The following is a 17,957-nucleotide window of genomic DNA, read 5'->3' as shown; positions in this document are numbered from 1 at the left end:
GTGGCTCATATAGGATGGGATGGCCCTTCTGCTTCAATTGAAAATTCACCAAGCTGGGTATAAATTCCCATCAAAATTTTCCCATTTTTTTGGTTAAAAATAACTAATCGATAATCCCATATATTTAATGAAATATTAACAATTATTAATGACATTTAATTGCGTTATTATGTGCTGATTATGTTTGCAGATGAAAGAATTCAAAGAATCAACAGGAGGATTCCAATCAGCACCTTTAAGGGAACCTGGAGACTCTAAAGAGAACCCTGAAGTTAAATGGGTTTCTGAAGGTTTGGTTATGTTTATTTTATGTGCAATGAAATTTTTGATTCATTAATAAAGTTATGTTTTCGAAGATTTGAGCTAAAACAAGAATAAGACTATCGTGTTTAAGATTGTGTAAGAAGTTGTCATACACGTCATAATATTGGAAACTCCAACCATCTAGATACTACAAACGTGATTAAAAAATTGTTGATTCGTGTTTAGTACTATCTAGTCCAGTATATCAATACATTTTGCTCTTTTGAAACATTTTTCTTTTGTAGATTCGAAAAAAGGAAGCAGAGAACTACCTAAATTGCCCAAATCTTCGAGGCGTCATACTTCATTAGACAGTCCAAATGATTCGCCGAGGAAGAAAGATGGATCAACCAGATCAAGACACTCAAGACGACACAATTCGAAGGACTCATCTGATAGCGTTAAATCAAATCGACAACACCAAGAATGCGAATCAACATCAGAAAACATCCCCGACATTCCAAAAAAATCGAGGAGAAAGAAGTCGAAAGAGTCAAACAATGTTGGATCATCTCGATTAGGATCACGATCTAAAGGTCCTTATCCTGGACCTGATGCTGAATCAATAGTACCAAGAATTGAACAATGATTTGCATCAAATTGAGTCAAACAGTGGGTATTCTTAATGATGTTTCTTGATCTTATTTTCCCCTAGGTAGCTAGAAACATTTTTTTATTTATTTTCCTTCGAAAAAACCTGGATTGAGAACTATTTTCATTTGGAGTCTTGTTGTCAACCACAAAGATTCTATAGGGATACGCGGGTCTCGATAACCGTATTAAGGAAGAGAAAGAAGTTCTGATTTTTTTATTTCAATCATGTCCAATACTATGAACTAAAATATGTGTTATAGTACAGTGTCATTTCTGATGTTATTCTCATAAGCCAATAAAATTAACATCCATGTTCAATCTTCCCAACCTAGATATATTGAGTTTAGGAAATCAAGATCATGTAATTATGTATTTCTAACAAGTAACAACTTGGGAATCGATTAATTAAATTATTTATCGTCGCTAATTCAGTTCAATATTAAATTTGTTGCAAGATATTCAACCCATTTTTCAAATGTACCATTATACTATTATATTTTGTTTTCTACCTATTATTTTGGTCAGCTAAAGTAAAATCTCTAAAGAAAATTATAATCCCAACACACATTAATGCATGAGAAGCAAGTGATCTTGTACAAGAATCTCCATCATAAAAGAGGGCAAAATTGGGAATCTCTGCTCCCAAAGGTACCACTAGCTTAAGTAGCATTAGTCAATATCGAGTCCCCGTCAAAGCAGTTAGAACTATTGATGTAGGGTGGCGGAATTGATAGAAATAATATAAATGAACACACTATCAAAGTTTCGTTGATTTTTTTAAATGAAAATTGTATATAAGAATAACAAAAATTTAGATGTCAAAAACTCTTTAATTTGTGCACAAATACCAAGATTTTAGAGTCATTGATTTTAAATATCAAATATCAAGAATTTAAGAAAGCGGGAAAAAATCTCAACAGTATTTTATTTCAATTGAAAAATAACCTTTTTTGTGGTTAAAGTCCGCAACCCTTATTTATATCACTAATTCTAATAAATGATCAACTCTAATTAATTAATAACCATGATTAATAACTAATATCTAGATGATAATAAAAATTAAAAGTCCTAATGCCAATTGAATTTTAAAGCTATTTAATAAGAATAATATTATTCATAATCGCTCACTAAAGTAGTCACCCTATGTGACATCCTTCATTCCTTTATGGTGGCTTGTGATTTGATGTAATAATATGATAATTTTTCTTACTCATATATCAAATCACTAACCACCACATATATGCCACGTAGGGTGACTACAATAGTAAGCGACTGCAAATATCATTACTCATTTAATAAATAAATACTAGCTAAAAACTGATTTAAAACTCAAATTTTATTTATTATTGTTATATGTTGACCTAAAATTTGACGGACACGTGGCCAACAGAATTTTGGCCACCTCCCTTTCACGTAAAAGTCACCTGCGCACTTAAACATCCCGTTGAAGGAAAAGATCAGCGATCGAAGAAGTGTATGGCAATCTGGACAAGAAAAAATGAGCACAAAAGAAGGGAGATATGGTTTGGCTAATGTTAGAACTAACATTACCTTAAGTATGAAATTGACTCAATTACATATTGGGGATAATTTAACAAGCTCAAGCCCAAAACGAGGATGCTTAATTTAATAAGTCCAATTCAATTGAATATCAATGTTTTGTTGGCATATGTCCATGTGCATGCCAAGTAATTTATAAATATAACACCTTCCTACTTCAATTTTTTTTTCCAAGCTTAGATGCAAAAAGTGAAGGAAATGGGACTCTCCCACTCCAATTGAATATCAATGCTTAGTCGACATATATACGTGTGCATGCCACGTAATTTATAAATATAACAGCTTCCAACTTCAATTTTTTTCCAAGCTCAGACGCAGAAAGTGAGGGAAATGGGACTCTCCGACTCCAAATTCAATTCCCTCACAAACTTTAATGCCCCAACTGCCTCAGGCACAACCCCATCAAGCTTGTTATTGTCGAGCCCTAAGTAACAAACATTTCTCAAATGTACACCACGTTGATGCCAGAATATTTCAGATACGTCCCATCTTGGACCAATTCTAAAAATGCACCCCCGAGATTTTCCCCTATTTCCAGAATTCACTCTCTAAAAATTACCCCTCAAACATACTTCAAAATTGACATTCACCCAAAAATAATGAATAATGTTATTTAGCCCAACCGTGGTTATAGAATGTCACATTAGATAGACTAGAGTTATAATTTAAGTGGGGATAAATAGCGTTACTCAAAAACAATAACACCCCAAAATTGGCATAATGATTGTAACTTAAAAACAATACCGCCTTAAAATTATAAAAGGTCGTTTACTTCCCATTCTTTTTAATTTTCTAATTACCACTTTTTATTCTACAGACACACAAATAAACACATAAATGGATCAATCACATACAACACACCCAAACTGAACAATCACCAACCACAACCAATACTTCTTCTGTCTTTAATATTGTCTATTTAACCAACACATCATCGTATCTAAGTTCCCAAAGTTAAATCCCCCATTTCAATCATGTTTCAATTTTTCTATCCCCAAACCCACCTCCACCATCCATTATCGTCTACCTTTTATTGCTCTGATTGGTATCGATTTCATATTTGTGTTTCAAATTTGAAAATCGAAATTGATTTTGAAATCGGTTTTGATTTTGAGGTTTTGCAATTATTGTGTAAGTGGTGGTTCTGGTGGATAAAGGTGGTGATGGTGAGGAAAGGCGATAATGAAGATGGTGGAGGTGCTTGTGACGGAAATTGTAGAGTTTATGGGTACGGTGGTGATGGTGATGGTGATGGTGATGGTGATGGTGATGGTGATGGCGGTGTCAAGGTTCAATTGGAATAAAATTTTGCAAATTTAGTAAAGGTGATACACAATCTTTCAAGTTGCCAGCTTATACACATTATTTAGTATGTCAAGATTCATTCTATAAATAAGGGTATCGTATTAAAAATAGCAAAACATAGTTGATGTTTGTTCCCCCTTTTTAAAACTCATTTTCAGCCACACGTTTTATGGGATCCACAATTTTTATTAATTTTTTAACTACCCATTTCATTAACTTTTATCAAAATATATTAAAAATATGATTTTCAGCTAAACAAAATAAGGGCATATCTAAGGATCCACATAGCAACACATGCAAAAATTATGCCGACGACATAAATACTAGGAGTTATATTACTCTATAATAATATCATTTTAATAGATTTCATTCAATCTGTAACTATTAGAGCACATTATGCGTTGCATTTTTGTCTATAAATTCTGAAATCAACAAATATAAAGTTAAATAACGGGACTCAAAGAAAATCACTAAATACAGTAAAGCATAATCCAAAGAGTTTTACAAGACAACGCCAAATTACTTAAATCAAATTACCTAGAGTGTAACTCTCTAAGTCCCATGGTACACCAACAAGCAAATTTGATATCACAAATTTCATTTATAACAATGCTAATTGTTGCCAATTTTATTTCCACAAGTGTACGGATCGTAACAAGTAAATAGTGGACCTAAGAGTCCGAGTTGTCGATCCACAAGAACTATATTCTAGCACTTAATTTAATTTTTCTTTAACCACTATTTGATTGAAACAAAAACTTGTAGGATTTGTTTTTTTTTTTTTTATTATCTAAATTTGAGGAAGTTAATGAATGCACACACGATTGGGTTGAAAATCAATTTATGAACGAATGCTAGGGCAGAATAACTTCACCTAGTGATCACCTTGACATCTCAAATCAAGATTTTTACCTAATGTAATATTCAGTCGAATTCTCTTATTGATTTCAATTTACCCCTCTTAAGTTTTCACTGAGCCTATTTCACTAATTAAATTCCATATCTCTATGCAATCCACTTAGTTAAACGAGTTCTTCGCCCTAGAAATTCAATTATGATTGCAATAATTGGCATAGGTATATTTACTCGTTATACCAATTTACCAAATTTTACTATATGGTTTAAATCCTAAACTCCTATCTCTATTCGTAAATAATTCACAAAATCATCAAATTATTGATCAAGTAATTTAATGCATTTAGTTCATAGTAAAATCAACACATAAAACAATAAAAACCAAGAACTTTAGTAAGAAAATATAAAGGATTTCAATTGGTTACATTATTCTCCTTAACAATGAATTTAACTATTCATAATGAAAGAAGAAAAATAATCAATTGTCATAGAATACATCATCGGATTTGTAGTAAAGATGTAGAAAAAAGTAGAATTCTTACATGAAGACCTTCTTCCTCTTCCAATCAATGCGTTAAATCTTCAATTGTCTGATGTTTTCCTCCTATGAATTCCTTTTTTGATTCTCCAATTATATTCTCTTGCCTCTCAATGTGTGAAAAAAAATCCCCTCCAAAGTGTGAGGAATTTGTATTTATATGTGGCCCCTCGTTTGTATAGAAAGTAGGATTTTTATGGACTCAAAAACAACAAACTTGCCCTAGATGACCCCGACACAGTGCCTAAGCGCTAGGAGTCAACGCCTAAGCACCGCGACAAATCACACGCAGCGCCTAAGCGTTGATGGCAATGACTAGGAGCTATGATTACAGGGCCTAGGCATTGCCCCTCTTTGCTCCAATTCTTCCTTTTTTCACATTTTGTAGTGCTTGGGCGCTATGAGTGCAACGCCTAGGCAGGGCCGGCCCTAAGAATTTAGAGGCCCTAGGCGTTTAATTATTATAGGGCCCTGCAACACAAAATTTATTTTACAAGTCTAACAATATGTAAATAATTAAATAATTAACACTTTTATATTAGAAAGAAAACTTCATACAATTCGAAAGATAGAATAACAAAATAAAACTTATTTCACAACCCGAAAGATTAGGCTAGCATAAGATTTAACATTCTCACATTTTGAGATGTAAAATTAGTAGTCAAATTACTAACATCAAGTTTGTCTAACATATTTTTTTAATAGAAATCAAAGCTAATCCATTTAATCGCTCTTGTGACATGGATAATCGAAGATAAGACTTAATCAACTTCAACTCTGAAAGACTTCTTTCGGCAGAGGCAACTGTGACAGGAATAGTCAATAATACTCTATAAGCAATCCAGACATTTGCATAACAACAGTTCATTTTCTTAATGTAATCCAATACATCAATTGCTCCCAAATTTTTTGCAGTTATTAGATATTGCTTCCCTTAAAACTTTCAACTCAGAAAATAATTATATTCCATCAATATCAGAAATCGTATTATGCTTCAAGTAATTTTCAAGTGTAATGCAAGAACACTTCAAAACATCATCATCAATAGATTTAAGTCTTTTCAAATTAAGCAAAAATTCAAAAATATCATCATATTTCTGAAATCGCTCAAATCTATTCTGAAGCGATGATAGAGCTTGATCAACTATATATATGAAATAATTGATCTTAAAAGATTATTCAGCTGTTTGTGTTATCTCTTCAGAAGAAGTTTCATCAAACTGTTTTTTCCTATGTATAACTCGTTTTTCACAAAATATCGGTTCAATTTCTAATTCACTTGCAATCTCTTTAACATCAACCATGGCCGATTCAAAACCAAATTCTCTATAACTTTTGAAAAATGAACTGAGGCCTTTTAAATGGTCTATAGCAACATCAATATGCATGTCTTCTGCTTGCAATTGTTTGCTTACTCTGTTAACATTATTCAACACTTCATACTAAATAATCATTCCAAGTAAGAATTCAAAATTGTCAATTTTATATGTTGCCAAACACTCCACCTCACTTTTTGTCTTAGGATCATCAACATTTGCTAATTGAAGTAACGCTTTTTTTATCTGCGGAGCTTGAAATCTTATCGCTCTAACACTTTCAATATGGCTTTCCCAACGAGCTTGTGACAAAGGCTTAAGGGTAAGACCAATTACATTCTCTTTGAAAACTTTCCATCGTTTAGTAGATGAAGAAAATAAAGTATATATACGTTGCACCACCCCAAAGAAAGATTTAGCCTTTGAACAACAAGTGGCCATATCACAAAGTGCAAGATTAAGACCATGACATCCACAAGGAATGTAAAATGCTCTAGGATTTAGTTGTAATAGTCTACTTTGAACTCCTTTATGTTGTCCTTTCATGTTAGCACCATTATCATAGCCTTGACCCCTTACATTATCAATATCAAGTTCTAGATTATTCAAAGTAGCCACCAATTCCTCAAAAAGCCCCTTACCTGATGTATTATCCACTAATAAAAACCCTAAAAAGAATTCTTCAACCTTCAATGGACTTGTCGAAATATCTACACACCTCAATATCATTGACATTTGTTCTTCGTGACTTGTATCTGGAGTGCAATCAAGTATAACAGAAAAGTATTTAGAAATTTTGAGTTTCTCAATGATTATTTTTTTTATCTCACCCGCTAGCATAAGTATCAACTCATTCGAAATTTTGTGTCCTATATAATGATAATGAATCTCTTTACTTTTTATTCGACGAACATGCTATTGCATTACGGGGTCGAACTCAGCAATCATTTGAATCATGCTTAAAAAGATACCATTATTTTCTTGATATATCTTCTCATTGTCCCCACGAAATTCTAAATTATTCTCAGCAAGAGTTTTCACCACAAATATTATTCTCAATAATACTTGTCTCCAATGTTCTCTATCTCTATTGATTTGTTCTTGCACACTTTTGTCAATTGTTTTACTCTTTTCAAATCTTAATTCCATTTCTATCCATTTATTCATGTTATTGATGTGGTCACAACTTGCTTCATGCATTTTAAGTTTTTCACCAACATTTTTTCAATCATTTACTCCATCATCTGCCAATTGGGTTCTAATCCCATCATTCTTGAATAGCTTACAACAAAAGCAAAATACTTTATCCAAACTTTTTGAATATATCAACCATTTTCAATCATTCTTCTTTCCATTAGGTAATCGTCGAACGTAATGTGTGGATGAGAAGTGTCGATTTGCTCCATCTTTCAAAAAAATCAGATCATTTTCTTTTACAGGACCTTTCATTACAATTAAATCTCTTAAATTCGTATTCATATTTCCCCAATTTGCTGGATCAACAAGGTCAAGAGAAAATTGTTCATTATCTTTGTCAGTAGATACCTCTTCATTCATCGCACAATATCCTTCTTCAATTATATTATTATTGTTGTCATTCTCATTTAACACTTCTTCAGTAGCTATGTCATTGTTGTGTGTTCGTTTACTACTACCAAAAAACTTATCAAGTACTCCCTCTTGAGATTTAATCAACTTTTCAATCTTTTCCTTCCTTTTTCTTTTGGCACATCCAGATTCAAATTTTCTCGTAGACATAATAACAAGTAAAGAGCGATAAAACCTGATTGATGAGTCCCAAAATGAAAGGATTCAGAAATTGGTGGTTGTGGTGGTGATTGAAGTAGACAATGCGGCTGTAAGATGATATGGAACACAATTAGAGCACTTTTATTCAAAAAATATGGAACATAATTAGAGCAATTTTATCCAAATTAAATTCAAAGAAAAAAAGACATAAGATGGTAAGAAAATGAACTAAATAACATATTATAGCTTCTCCATTTTTCTTAAATTCTACTTGCAATTTATGTTTAGTAGTAAGCATAGCTTGTACACTTCGTTTTTTGCTAGATAGAAGGACGTAACAAAATAAGGTTTAGGGACATGATAAAAGGCATACATTATCTCATATCAAAACCATATAATAGGAATTATAAAAATAGAACACATTCCCAAGTCTCATTCCCATGAAATACCTTACGGTTGCTTTTTATGAAATTATTTAAGGATTATGTAATTCTTGCATCAGTTTGCCCTCTGAATTTCCCAACATGAGCCAGTTTACTTGTCTTTTTAATAATTTCTCTTTTTTTAAGTTGATATTTTTGTATTCCTAATATTTTCATTTAGAAGCACAGACATATTATATGTTACTTCTCAACAACTTAATCCTTCTAAATTTTTACTTAGAATTGGAACTTATTGTGCTAGTTTGTAATTGGGTTAATTCTTCACAGCTGATGCCAGCATTGGAATAAGTTAATCACCCCGGTTTGGACTTGGAATTTGAAATTCGATGGCATGATGTACTACTATATGGACATTGGGAAAATTCAAATATTTTTCACCTAGAAGATCCTTTAGACAAATCATCAAACACTTGCTATGCAGAAAATACTCTCTGCTAATGTATAAATGTATTCTGCTAATAAATAAATCTAATTTCCTTCCAAACATAAGCCTCATGTACGTAAAGCCGTAAAGGGAATTCCGGAATTGAAATTTCTTAGACGGGAAAAGTTGATCTTACCTTTGGCTTTCCTATAAACTTTTACATTATCCCCATTTTTATCCTATACAAGCTTCAAATGCACAACAAATGCATAAATTGAATAAAATTGCACTTTAGAGAAATTGCCCTAAGATATCTATACTGTTATATTGCATATATGAACAAGCAAAATCCAAACCCATCTCGTTTTTAACCTCATTCAGTAGCAAACAAAATTTTTAATGCAAAAATCAAATCCAAACCGTCTCGTTTTTAAAATTTATCAATGTTTTTAATGAAATACATACCTTTTGACACAAAGGAATGGGAAATTGGTCCTTGAGATAGCCAAATCCACGAGAAAAACACAAAATTACAATGTCGATGGTAGTTTTAATTTAGGGATTAATTCTACCTTACCTTGTGGTGGAGAAGAGAAGATGAAGGATTAAAACGGGAAAAAAAAAAAGAATTTATGGAGAAAGGCGATTTGTTTTCTTGTGTCAATTTTTTTTCTTAACAGATGAGACCCCGTACAATTTGAGGCCCAAGGCAAGTGAGGCCGGCACTGCGCCTAGGCACCGCCTTTTTACTCCAAATTCTTTATTTTTGGCTTCGTTCACTTAAGTACCTCTTTTTGCATCACATTTCCTAATTTTCAAAACAACACTAACAAACACATCAAAAATATTCCATACTAAAAAATCTAGCAAATAATCAAGCTAAAATTGTACAAAATTCGTGAGTGGAACAAACTTATCACTAATGAATGAATTACTTTTTAACCTATCATTTTCAAAACACCAAATGTATCAAAATTCAATCTACATTTAATAAACTCAACTAAAACTAAACTAAATATACAAAGAAACTATGAAATCATAAAAAAAAATGCCCTATTTACACTTTTTAATTCTAAACTTACACCAATGGTAGCAAAAAATCACATTTCAAAATGAAAAAATTGACGGAAAAATTATCTTTTTTTTTTTTTTTGTTGTACTAGTTTCTACCAAAGAGAAATAAATTACTGTGAAATAAACTTGAATCAAAGAAAAAGTTTTTTGTAATATTGAAATTTATAGAAAACTAAGATGAATAAGATGATGTTAGATTCAAATTTGGAGTATAGGTTTTCATAGTGAAAATGAAGAAGAAAGAACAAGATGAAATGAAATAAATTGAGTGAATACTTTGATATAAATCGAAGGGCAACATTGTCAATTACCAATTAAAACATTTTAAATTATTTTATTTTGTTTTAATGTTGGTCAAAGGCCATTTGTCAAAACTCATTGCCCAATCAAACTATTTGGCCAAATTTCCCAATTATAGAAGGTAGTTAGTTCCCATTCTTTTTAATTTTCTAATTATCATTTTTTATTCTACATACACACAATTAAACACATAAATGGATCAATCACATACAATACACCGAAATTGAACAACCACCTACCATCTGAACTGACCACAACCAATACCACTTCTGTCTACAATATTATCTTTTTAACCAACACATCATCATATCTGAGTTCCCAAAATTAAAACCCTCATTTCAATGATGTTCGATTTTTCCATCCCCAAACCCACCACCACCATCCATTACCGCCCATTGTCTATTGCTTTGATTGCTCTATCAATTTCATATTTGTGTTTTGGATTTGAAAATCGAAATAGATTTTGAAATTAGATTCGATTTTGAGGTTTTGCCATTGTTGTGGTGTAAGTGGTGGTTTTGGTGGACGAAGGTGGTGATGGTAAGGAAAGGTGGTGATGAAGATGGCAGAGGTTGTTGTGACAACAACTATAGAATTTATTGGGTACGATGGTGATGGCGATGACAATTAGGTTGTGGTGGTGGTATAAGACCACACGTGATCATTAATGGGAAAGTTGTATATGGTGATTGTGTAACAATGAGTGCATTTAACACGGCATCACAAGTGGTTGCCATGAGACGACATTGAAAATCGGATGGTGAATATATGTAAGAGTTGTTTTTAAAAACTTTATGGTAAAAACTAAAAAAAATAAAAATAGATTTTGGGAACAAAAAGAAGAAAAAATTGAAAAACAAGTATAGAATTAGTAGACTTTTTAAATTTATTTGCGGATTTTTTTTTAATGTTTATATTTTCACTACAATTTTTATTTGATACACCGTATTTTAATTATAATTAAGCTCTTCAATCTTTGCTTATTGTAACAAATATTTTCTTAACTTATTTCCATCGAACTCTTATTTTTAACCTTCCATTAATTAGTAAATCTCGTCCTTGATGTGGATTAATATCTAATTATTTTGTCTCATACTTTGAAATTAGGGAAAATATTCCTTTCTACTTTTATTTATGTATTTTTAAAATATGATGGTAAAATAAGTTATTTTACGCTATTTTAACGGACTCATGAACATAAAATTGTTATCAGATATAACTTATATTAACTAATGAAAAGTTTGATGATAAGAAAGACATAAAAAATCGTTAGGAACATAAGTGTTATAATGAGTAAAAATTAAGAATCTTAAATACAATTATAATGCGGTGTACGAAATAAACTATGATAGAAAAATAATTAGACTTTTTGTTTTTATGCTCGCTTTAGTAAAGGTGTAAATTTAAGTCCCAAATAATAATAATAATAAAAAATCCGACACAACCAATATTTCTGGGCCCCTGTTTCTTGCCGATTGTCGAGGCCCAACCGTTTTTTTCCCTAGTTAATCTATAATATATAAAATATCACATCGAGTGGGAATTATTTTTTGGACGAATCTAATCCTCCTGCAATTCAATTATTTCAATAATACATTAGTTTTCATTTTTCAATAACATTCAATCATGCATTTCACTATTTACGTGCATGTATAATAATTAACATTTATTTTTAGGGACTTGCATTTCTCTCATATTTATATAAAAATTGTGCATATTAATTCTTCAACTTCATGCGCTTAGCTATACAATTACTCTAGGAGTAAATAAATTATTCATGTTCATGTAAATTTATTTATGCTCAACATACACACCCTTTTGTCTAAATTAATTTTAAAGATCACGTGTATATAAATTATTTTTAATAATGCGTTACTTTTCGTTTTTCTATAACATTCAATTATGCATTTCACTATTTACGTGCATATATAATAATTAACGTTTATATTCAGGGTTGGCATTTCTCTCATATTTAGATCATAACGGGGCAAATTAATTCTTCAAGTTCATGTACACTTACTTTTACAACACTTATAAAGTATCTACACGTTCACCTGTGACTAGTATTTCAAAAAATATAAAAACTAATAACGGTCCGTGTAGCTAGTGGTGGAATAAAAACTAATAACGCTTGTCTACTAAATTTATTTATTTATTTATTTATTTATTTTTATCTAAACCAAACTTTGACTTAATTTTGTTCTTCCACATAAATTCTCTGGGTTACCATGATGCTACAATATTGATAGGACGTGTATCGTCATTGACTTTCTTGAGCTTACTCTTGGAGACATCTTGATATGGTTCTATATTCATGATATTATCTTGTTTGAAATTAGAAAAAAGGGTGAAAATTCGGAGGTTTTACTCGAGTATATATAATATAAATTATAAAGCGAATGCTCTAACAAAGGAGAACTATATATACGAAATCAATTCTCCTATTCGGAGTCCAATCAACTGGGAAAAGGTTTGCCATTAAGTCGAGTATTTAGATTGCAATTTAAATTCAGTTTAATTTCAGGCGAGACATTGAAATTATTAGTAGCCACCGAATTTGTAGTGTTTTTGCTCGTCACCAAATATATATATATATATATATACACACACATTTTTGTTTCACTTTAGACACTTCATCAAACTTTTCATAAGTCGTCGTGTTTTTGCTCGTCACCAAATATATATTTATATATATTGGATAATTATTGGACATCCATTTTTGTTTCACTTTAGACACTTCACCAAACTTGTCATAAGTCGTTTAAGATCTTAGGGGTGAATTAGAAAAAGTTCGGTAGGATAGTCCTATATGTCATTCATATAGTAGGACGTCCACTCAATTGATGACACGTGGCCGTTAATGTTATAATTAACATTTACGTTATTTATTTTTGTTACTTTTTCAAATCACATACTCAATCCTGAATTTAGTTTTTATTCTATTTCTCTTTCATATGTTTTACCAAATTTATATATCTCTTAATATTTATTTTCCCCCCTAGAGATATAGGATTCATTTGAAATTATACATTTAAATCAGAAATCAGAAAACTAATTCATTACATATCACACAAGACTTATTGCAGTTAAAATCCAGACTTTTTCAGAAGAAAATCTGGAAAATTAAAATTTAGTTAGATGCTAATTATGTAATTTGTATAAAATTTCAGCGTTATTCCTTCCCTAAAAAACACTCTGCTCCGTTCCTTTCTTTTTTGAATAAGAAAAGATGGGTAAATGGTAATAGTACGTAGTCAAGTCACGACTCGCGAGTTTTCTTGAAGAATAAATTTATGAGCATCATTAAAGGATTCTTTAAAAGCGAGATGCTCTTATTTTACTTTAAGGAGTCGAACCTTTGAATTAGAATATAAGAGATCGTTTATTTCATATCGGCCTTTAATAAAATTGCAAGTTTCAATGTTGCACTGTTTAAATTGTTTATTTTATATTTAATTTTTAGCTATTTATATTTAAAAATACAAGTCAAAGACGAATGTGCATTTTACGTTATTTTGAAAATACTTTAGAAGTGCTATAAAATTAATATATTTTTATACTAATTTGTTGGGAAGATTTGATAAATCTCAAATGAATTAGAAAAAATAAAATTTAGGATAGAAATTTAAGAGAAGAAAACTGTACTCTCAAACTCAACTTCTATAATTCAAATTTTTTGTGATGATGAAATACTACATTGAACAATTTTTTTTATACTAATTCTAGATACTTTAATAGAAATAAATTCATTTATAATAATTCTAAATTCATGTGTATCAAAATTCATTAAGTCAAGATTCATCGAGTCTAGATTAATGTGAGAGTTAATTAATTGAGAATAATAATGCAAAATTCATACATGACAAGAACATAATAAAAAACAAAAGGTAATGTATCATTGAGATAATCAAATTGTAATAAGGTTAAAATCATCCTACAAATAAAGAGTTTGTTGGCTATAAAAAAATTACTTCTTAAATTTAAAGATGCTCAATTGTGATGAAGATGCTTTTTAAAGTAAAGAGTATCTCGGAGCTAAATATTATATAACAATTATTTATATATAAGTTTAATTGACATTTACTTACTTTTTCCTTCATTTTATGGGAATAAACACAAATTATTTTTTACTCCTATTATGTATTACATTTAAAATCTTATGTATATTGGGCATTTTTTAAAGAAAAATCAGAAAATAAAAAGTTGGATGTTAATTGTATAAAATTTGTACAAGTAGATTTTGTGTAATTTGTAATGAATTAATTTAATAAAATTTATTTTGTTTCTGTTTGGGCTTAATTTTATTCAAAATGCACTTTTTTCATTCTTATTTTCAATCACAAATTCTCCAACAAAATAATATTATACATAAATTGATTTTTTTCTTTTTTAACTATATATTTTTAAAAATATTACTATTCCAAAATATATTTTTCAAAATTTGATTTTAATCACTCAAATAATGATATGCGATCATTTACGTCACAACTGATATTACTTTATTTATTTCTCCTACTTTTTCCAAATATCTACAAGAGACCAAATTACAGGGACACAAAGACATCTGTCGACATTTGAGTTGGTAATTTGATAAAAAAAAAGGTTGAAGAAACAAATAAAATAATATTAATTATGACATAAATGATCGCACATTAATTGAGCAAGCAATCCTATCTCGTTAATGAGAGACCATTTTGTAAAATTTTGTATTTGTACTTTATGCGTAAAAGCTAGTACATAAGTGTTAATGATTTTAATAAACGTCATTAACATTTTGAATATTACATTACTTTTGCCCCTGTTTGGTGTTCATTATTTATAAAAACAATGTTTTGAATGGTAAATCTTTTTTATTTTATTATTATTATTATTATTTTTTTTTTTTTTAGAATGTGTGATTAAAAATGTAGAAAATTTTTTGAATTTATGTATAGAATATTTTATTGTGTAAATATATAGTGAAAAAAAAAATCATTTAAAGGCTATCAAACAGGGTCTTTCTAAACTTTAGAAAGTATAAATCCAATACTTCACGACTTTAAAGACTTATTAAAAATATTTAAAAGTCTATACGAATATCATGTAAGAAATGAATAATGTAAACTGTAAAATCTTAATAATGATCTCATAACGTCATTTACTAATGTACAGTTTAAATGTTCTATCATGAAATATTTCTCTTGATTAATTATAGAGGATGCTAATAATGTAAATTGAGGAGTACAAGATAATCGTGACATACGTTAAATATGAATAAAACAGTCATCTTATAAAACTAATAATAATCTACTGCAAAAAATATTATAAAAAAGTATCTATGAATAAATGCACACAAACGTATAAAGTAATCTCGAATTTACACGACAACGCCGTTCAAAATAGTGGAAATTACATGGAAGCCTACTTTTAAATATTGCTATTCAAAAATCAGAATTATAGTTTATATATACAAAAATCATATTATAATACATTATTTTAATATTAAATTATAATGTTATATAATTCAAATAATTATATACCCACACTTCAAACCTCAATATTTATTTCCTTCCTCTTCTCAATTCATTCTCTCTCTACTCTACCTCTACCTCTCTCTACCTCACAGCTACTGCCAGATGCTAAGGTGGCAGAGCAGCGCTGGTGAGGCCGTGCACCGTTGTCGATGGGGCTTCTTTGTAAGGCTTCTTCGCCTAGGGGGTTTTCTGTAGTAGTCGCTTGTAGTGTCGATGATGCTTCTCTGCTGCAACGTCGCACACAGTGAATGGTGGTGGTAGCGGTTTTACATGTATTGGCTATGATTTTTGTTGATAGAGATGTTGGTGGTGGATTTGAGGATGGTGGTGGCCACGGTGGTTATGGCTAATTTGGGGATTTTTTTTGTGAGAGTTGTCGTGGAGTGGTAAGCTGCTGGTGGTGGCAGGGACGACGACAATGTTGTAACTGAATTGCTGGTGGGATGGGGGAATGGAAAGTGTTTGTCATCAATTACTTGGTTGATTGTAACCCTTGGTTAATATGTGATTAATAAATAATATGACTTAAAAAATGTGATTATAACTCATAATTTATTAAGTTGTGATCGAAAGATTATATGTGTCAATTCATTTGATAATTTGTGAAGATTAAATAAGTAAAAACTTGAAATTTTTTTGATTTTGTGATCAATGAATAAATTGTGACTCATATAATTTTTATCACATGATCAAGAAATAATTTGTGACTCTATGACCTATAAATTTTTTATCTGTGATCTATAATTTTTTTTATTTTCGATATAGAAATAATTTGTAACCGATTAATTTGATAATTTGCGTTCAAATTGTTACCTTAATATATAGTTAATAAAATATTTTTTAATTAAATATTTCACGAATAAAATTTAATAACATTTTATTTTTGAAGTGTTAAACCTTATTTCTTAGTTTTGAAATGAGTCACAATTAAACTTTTAGATATGAATTTTTCCCTTCAAAATATGATAGGAGAAATTGAATTTCATGTTCTTTTTTTTTTTTTTTTTACTAATTCAAATTTTACATTTTCATATTTTTTATCTATAAATACTATATTTTAGTAACTAAAAGTGAAATATCATAAACAACTTCACTCCTACAATTAATTAATTAACTAACTTATATCACTCCTCCAAACACGCCAAATCTAATACATCAAATTTACTGTCCAAAATTCTCAAATTAATGTTGAACCATCCAAACATTCTCAAATCATAGTGCCTCTTCCCGTTCAAAATCAAAACTATAACAACCCAAAAATTTGAAAAACATCCCAAAGATTTATCATCTACAATACAATTATAGTATTTTTTATTCAAATATAAAACTTGGTAGGAGTCTTAGAATACCATGATTGACATGACAATATATAGTACATATTAGTTGTCGAAGTACCAAATGAAACATATTTCAATACACAATACAATTTCACAAAATGTGAGAAAAATATAGTATGTAATCTACCATATATATCATTAATTTGACATGCCATTGTAACAAAATATGATTGATTGATGCAACAAAATGTTGTATATGCAACCACTAATTATTCAAGATTCACATAAAAGCATATCGTGATTCACAACATTCCATTTTTCATAAATTACATAATATTATTTCTTTAGACATGCCATAATTGCTATAGAAAATACAATATGATATAAAAAAAAGCATTATGCTATGCACGTAACAATAATATATTTAAAAATATTAAGACATTACAAGTTATATCATAGCAACACAATGGCTTACAATATATTGCATTACATTTCAGGGAAAAAAATTAAGACTATAAATTGCCAAAACATGAATTTTCATTATTTAGTAATATAAAATGATTGGAAATAGAAATTTCAAAATAATAAAAATGGATTTTGGAATTGTACCTCTAAAAACATACTGATGTTATTTGACAATCCAATTGTTTCTATAATAAATCCCCTACATTTTAGGAGCTATTGATTTGGAGATAAATATGTATCTTGATTGCAATCGGTTACCTATATTTATGTTAATTGGGTTATTCAGTAATTTCGAAATTTT

General features: G+C 29.8%; 2 protein-coding genes across 2 annotated transcripts in view; one reads left to right on the top strand and one right to left on the bottom strand.

Moving 5' to 3' along the window:
• Positions 1-1,167, top strand: part of LOC111391414 (CRIB domain-containing protein RIC6-like) — a 12,369-nt gene extending 11,202 nt beyond the window's left edge. The window contains exon 5 of the mRNA XM_023016628.1: positions 549-1,167. Coding sequence (XP_022872396.1) covers positions 549-892 — 344 coding nt within the window. The 3' untranslated portion in view covers positions 893-1,167. The remainder of the gene's footprint in view (positions 1-548) is intronic.
• A 4,673-nt stretch (positions 1,168-5,840) lies between these two features.
• LOC111391433 (zinc finger MYM-type protein 1-like) lies at positions 5,841-7,671 on the bottom strand. Its single transcript, XM_023016652.1, has 5 exons — positions 7,443-7,671; positions 6,656-7,226; positions 6,435-6,571; positions 6,180-6,299; positions 5,841-6,088 (listed from the first exon to the last, which is right to left on the bottom strand). The coding sequence occupies exons 1-5, from the start codon at positions 7,669-7,671 to the stop codon at positions 5,841-5,843; spliced, it is 1,305 nt and encodes a 434-aa protein (XP_022872420.1).
• Between the last annotated feature and the right edge of the window lie 10,286 nt (positions 7,672-17,957).

This window comes from Olea europaea, unplaced genomic scaffold (assembly GCF_002742605.1).
Source record: "Olea europaea var. sylvestris unplaced genomic scaffold, O_europaea_v1 scaffold792, whole genome shotgun sequence".
NCBI lineage: Eukaryota > Viridiplantae > Streptophyta > Magnoliopsida > Lamiales > Oleaceae > Olea > Olea europaea.
The sequence above is the reverse complement of the archived record's forward strand: the minus strand, read 5'-3'. Positions and strand labels throughout refer to the sequence as shown.

Coding starts and splice junctions, on each gene's coding strand:
- LOC111391433 (XM_023016652.1), bottom strand. CDS start 7,671: ATGCATGAAGCAAGTTGTGACCACATCAATAACATGAATAAATGGATA. Junction 7,227..7,442: donor GATATATCAAGAAAATAATG/GTATCTTTTTAA, acceptor ATTGCACTCCAG/ATACAAGTCACGAAGAACAA. Junction 6,572..6,655: donor AAGACAAAAAGTGAGGTGGA/GTGTTTGGCAAC, acceptor TAATGTTAACAG/AGTAAGCAAACAATTGCAAG.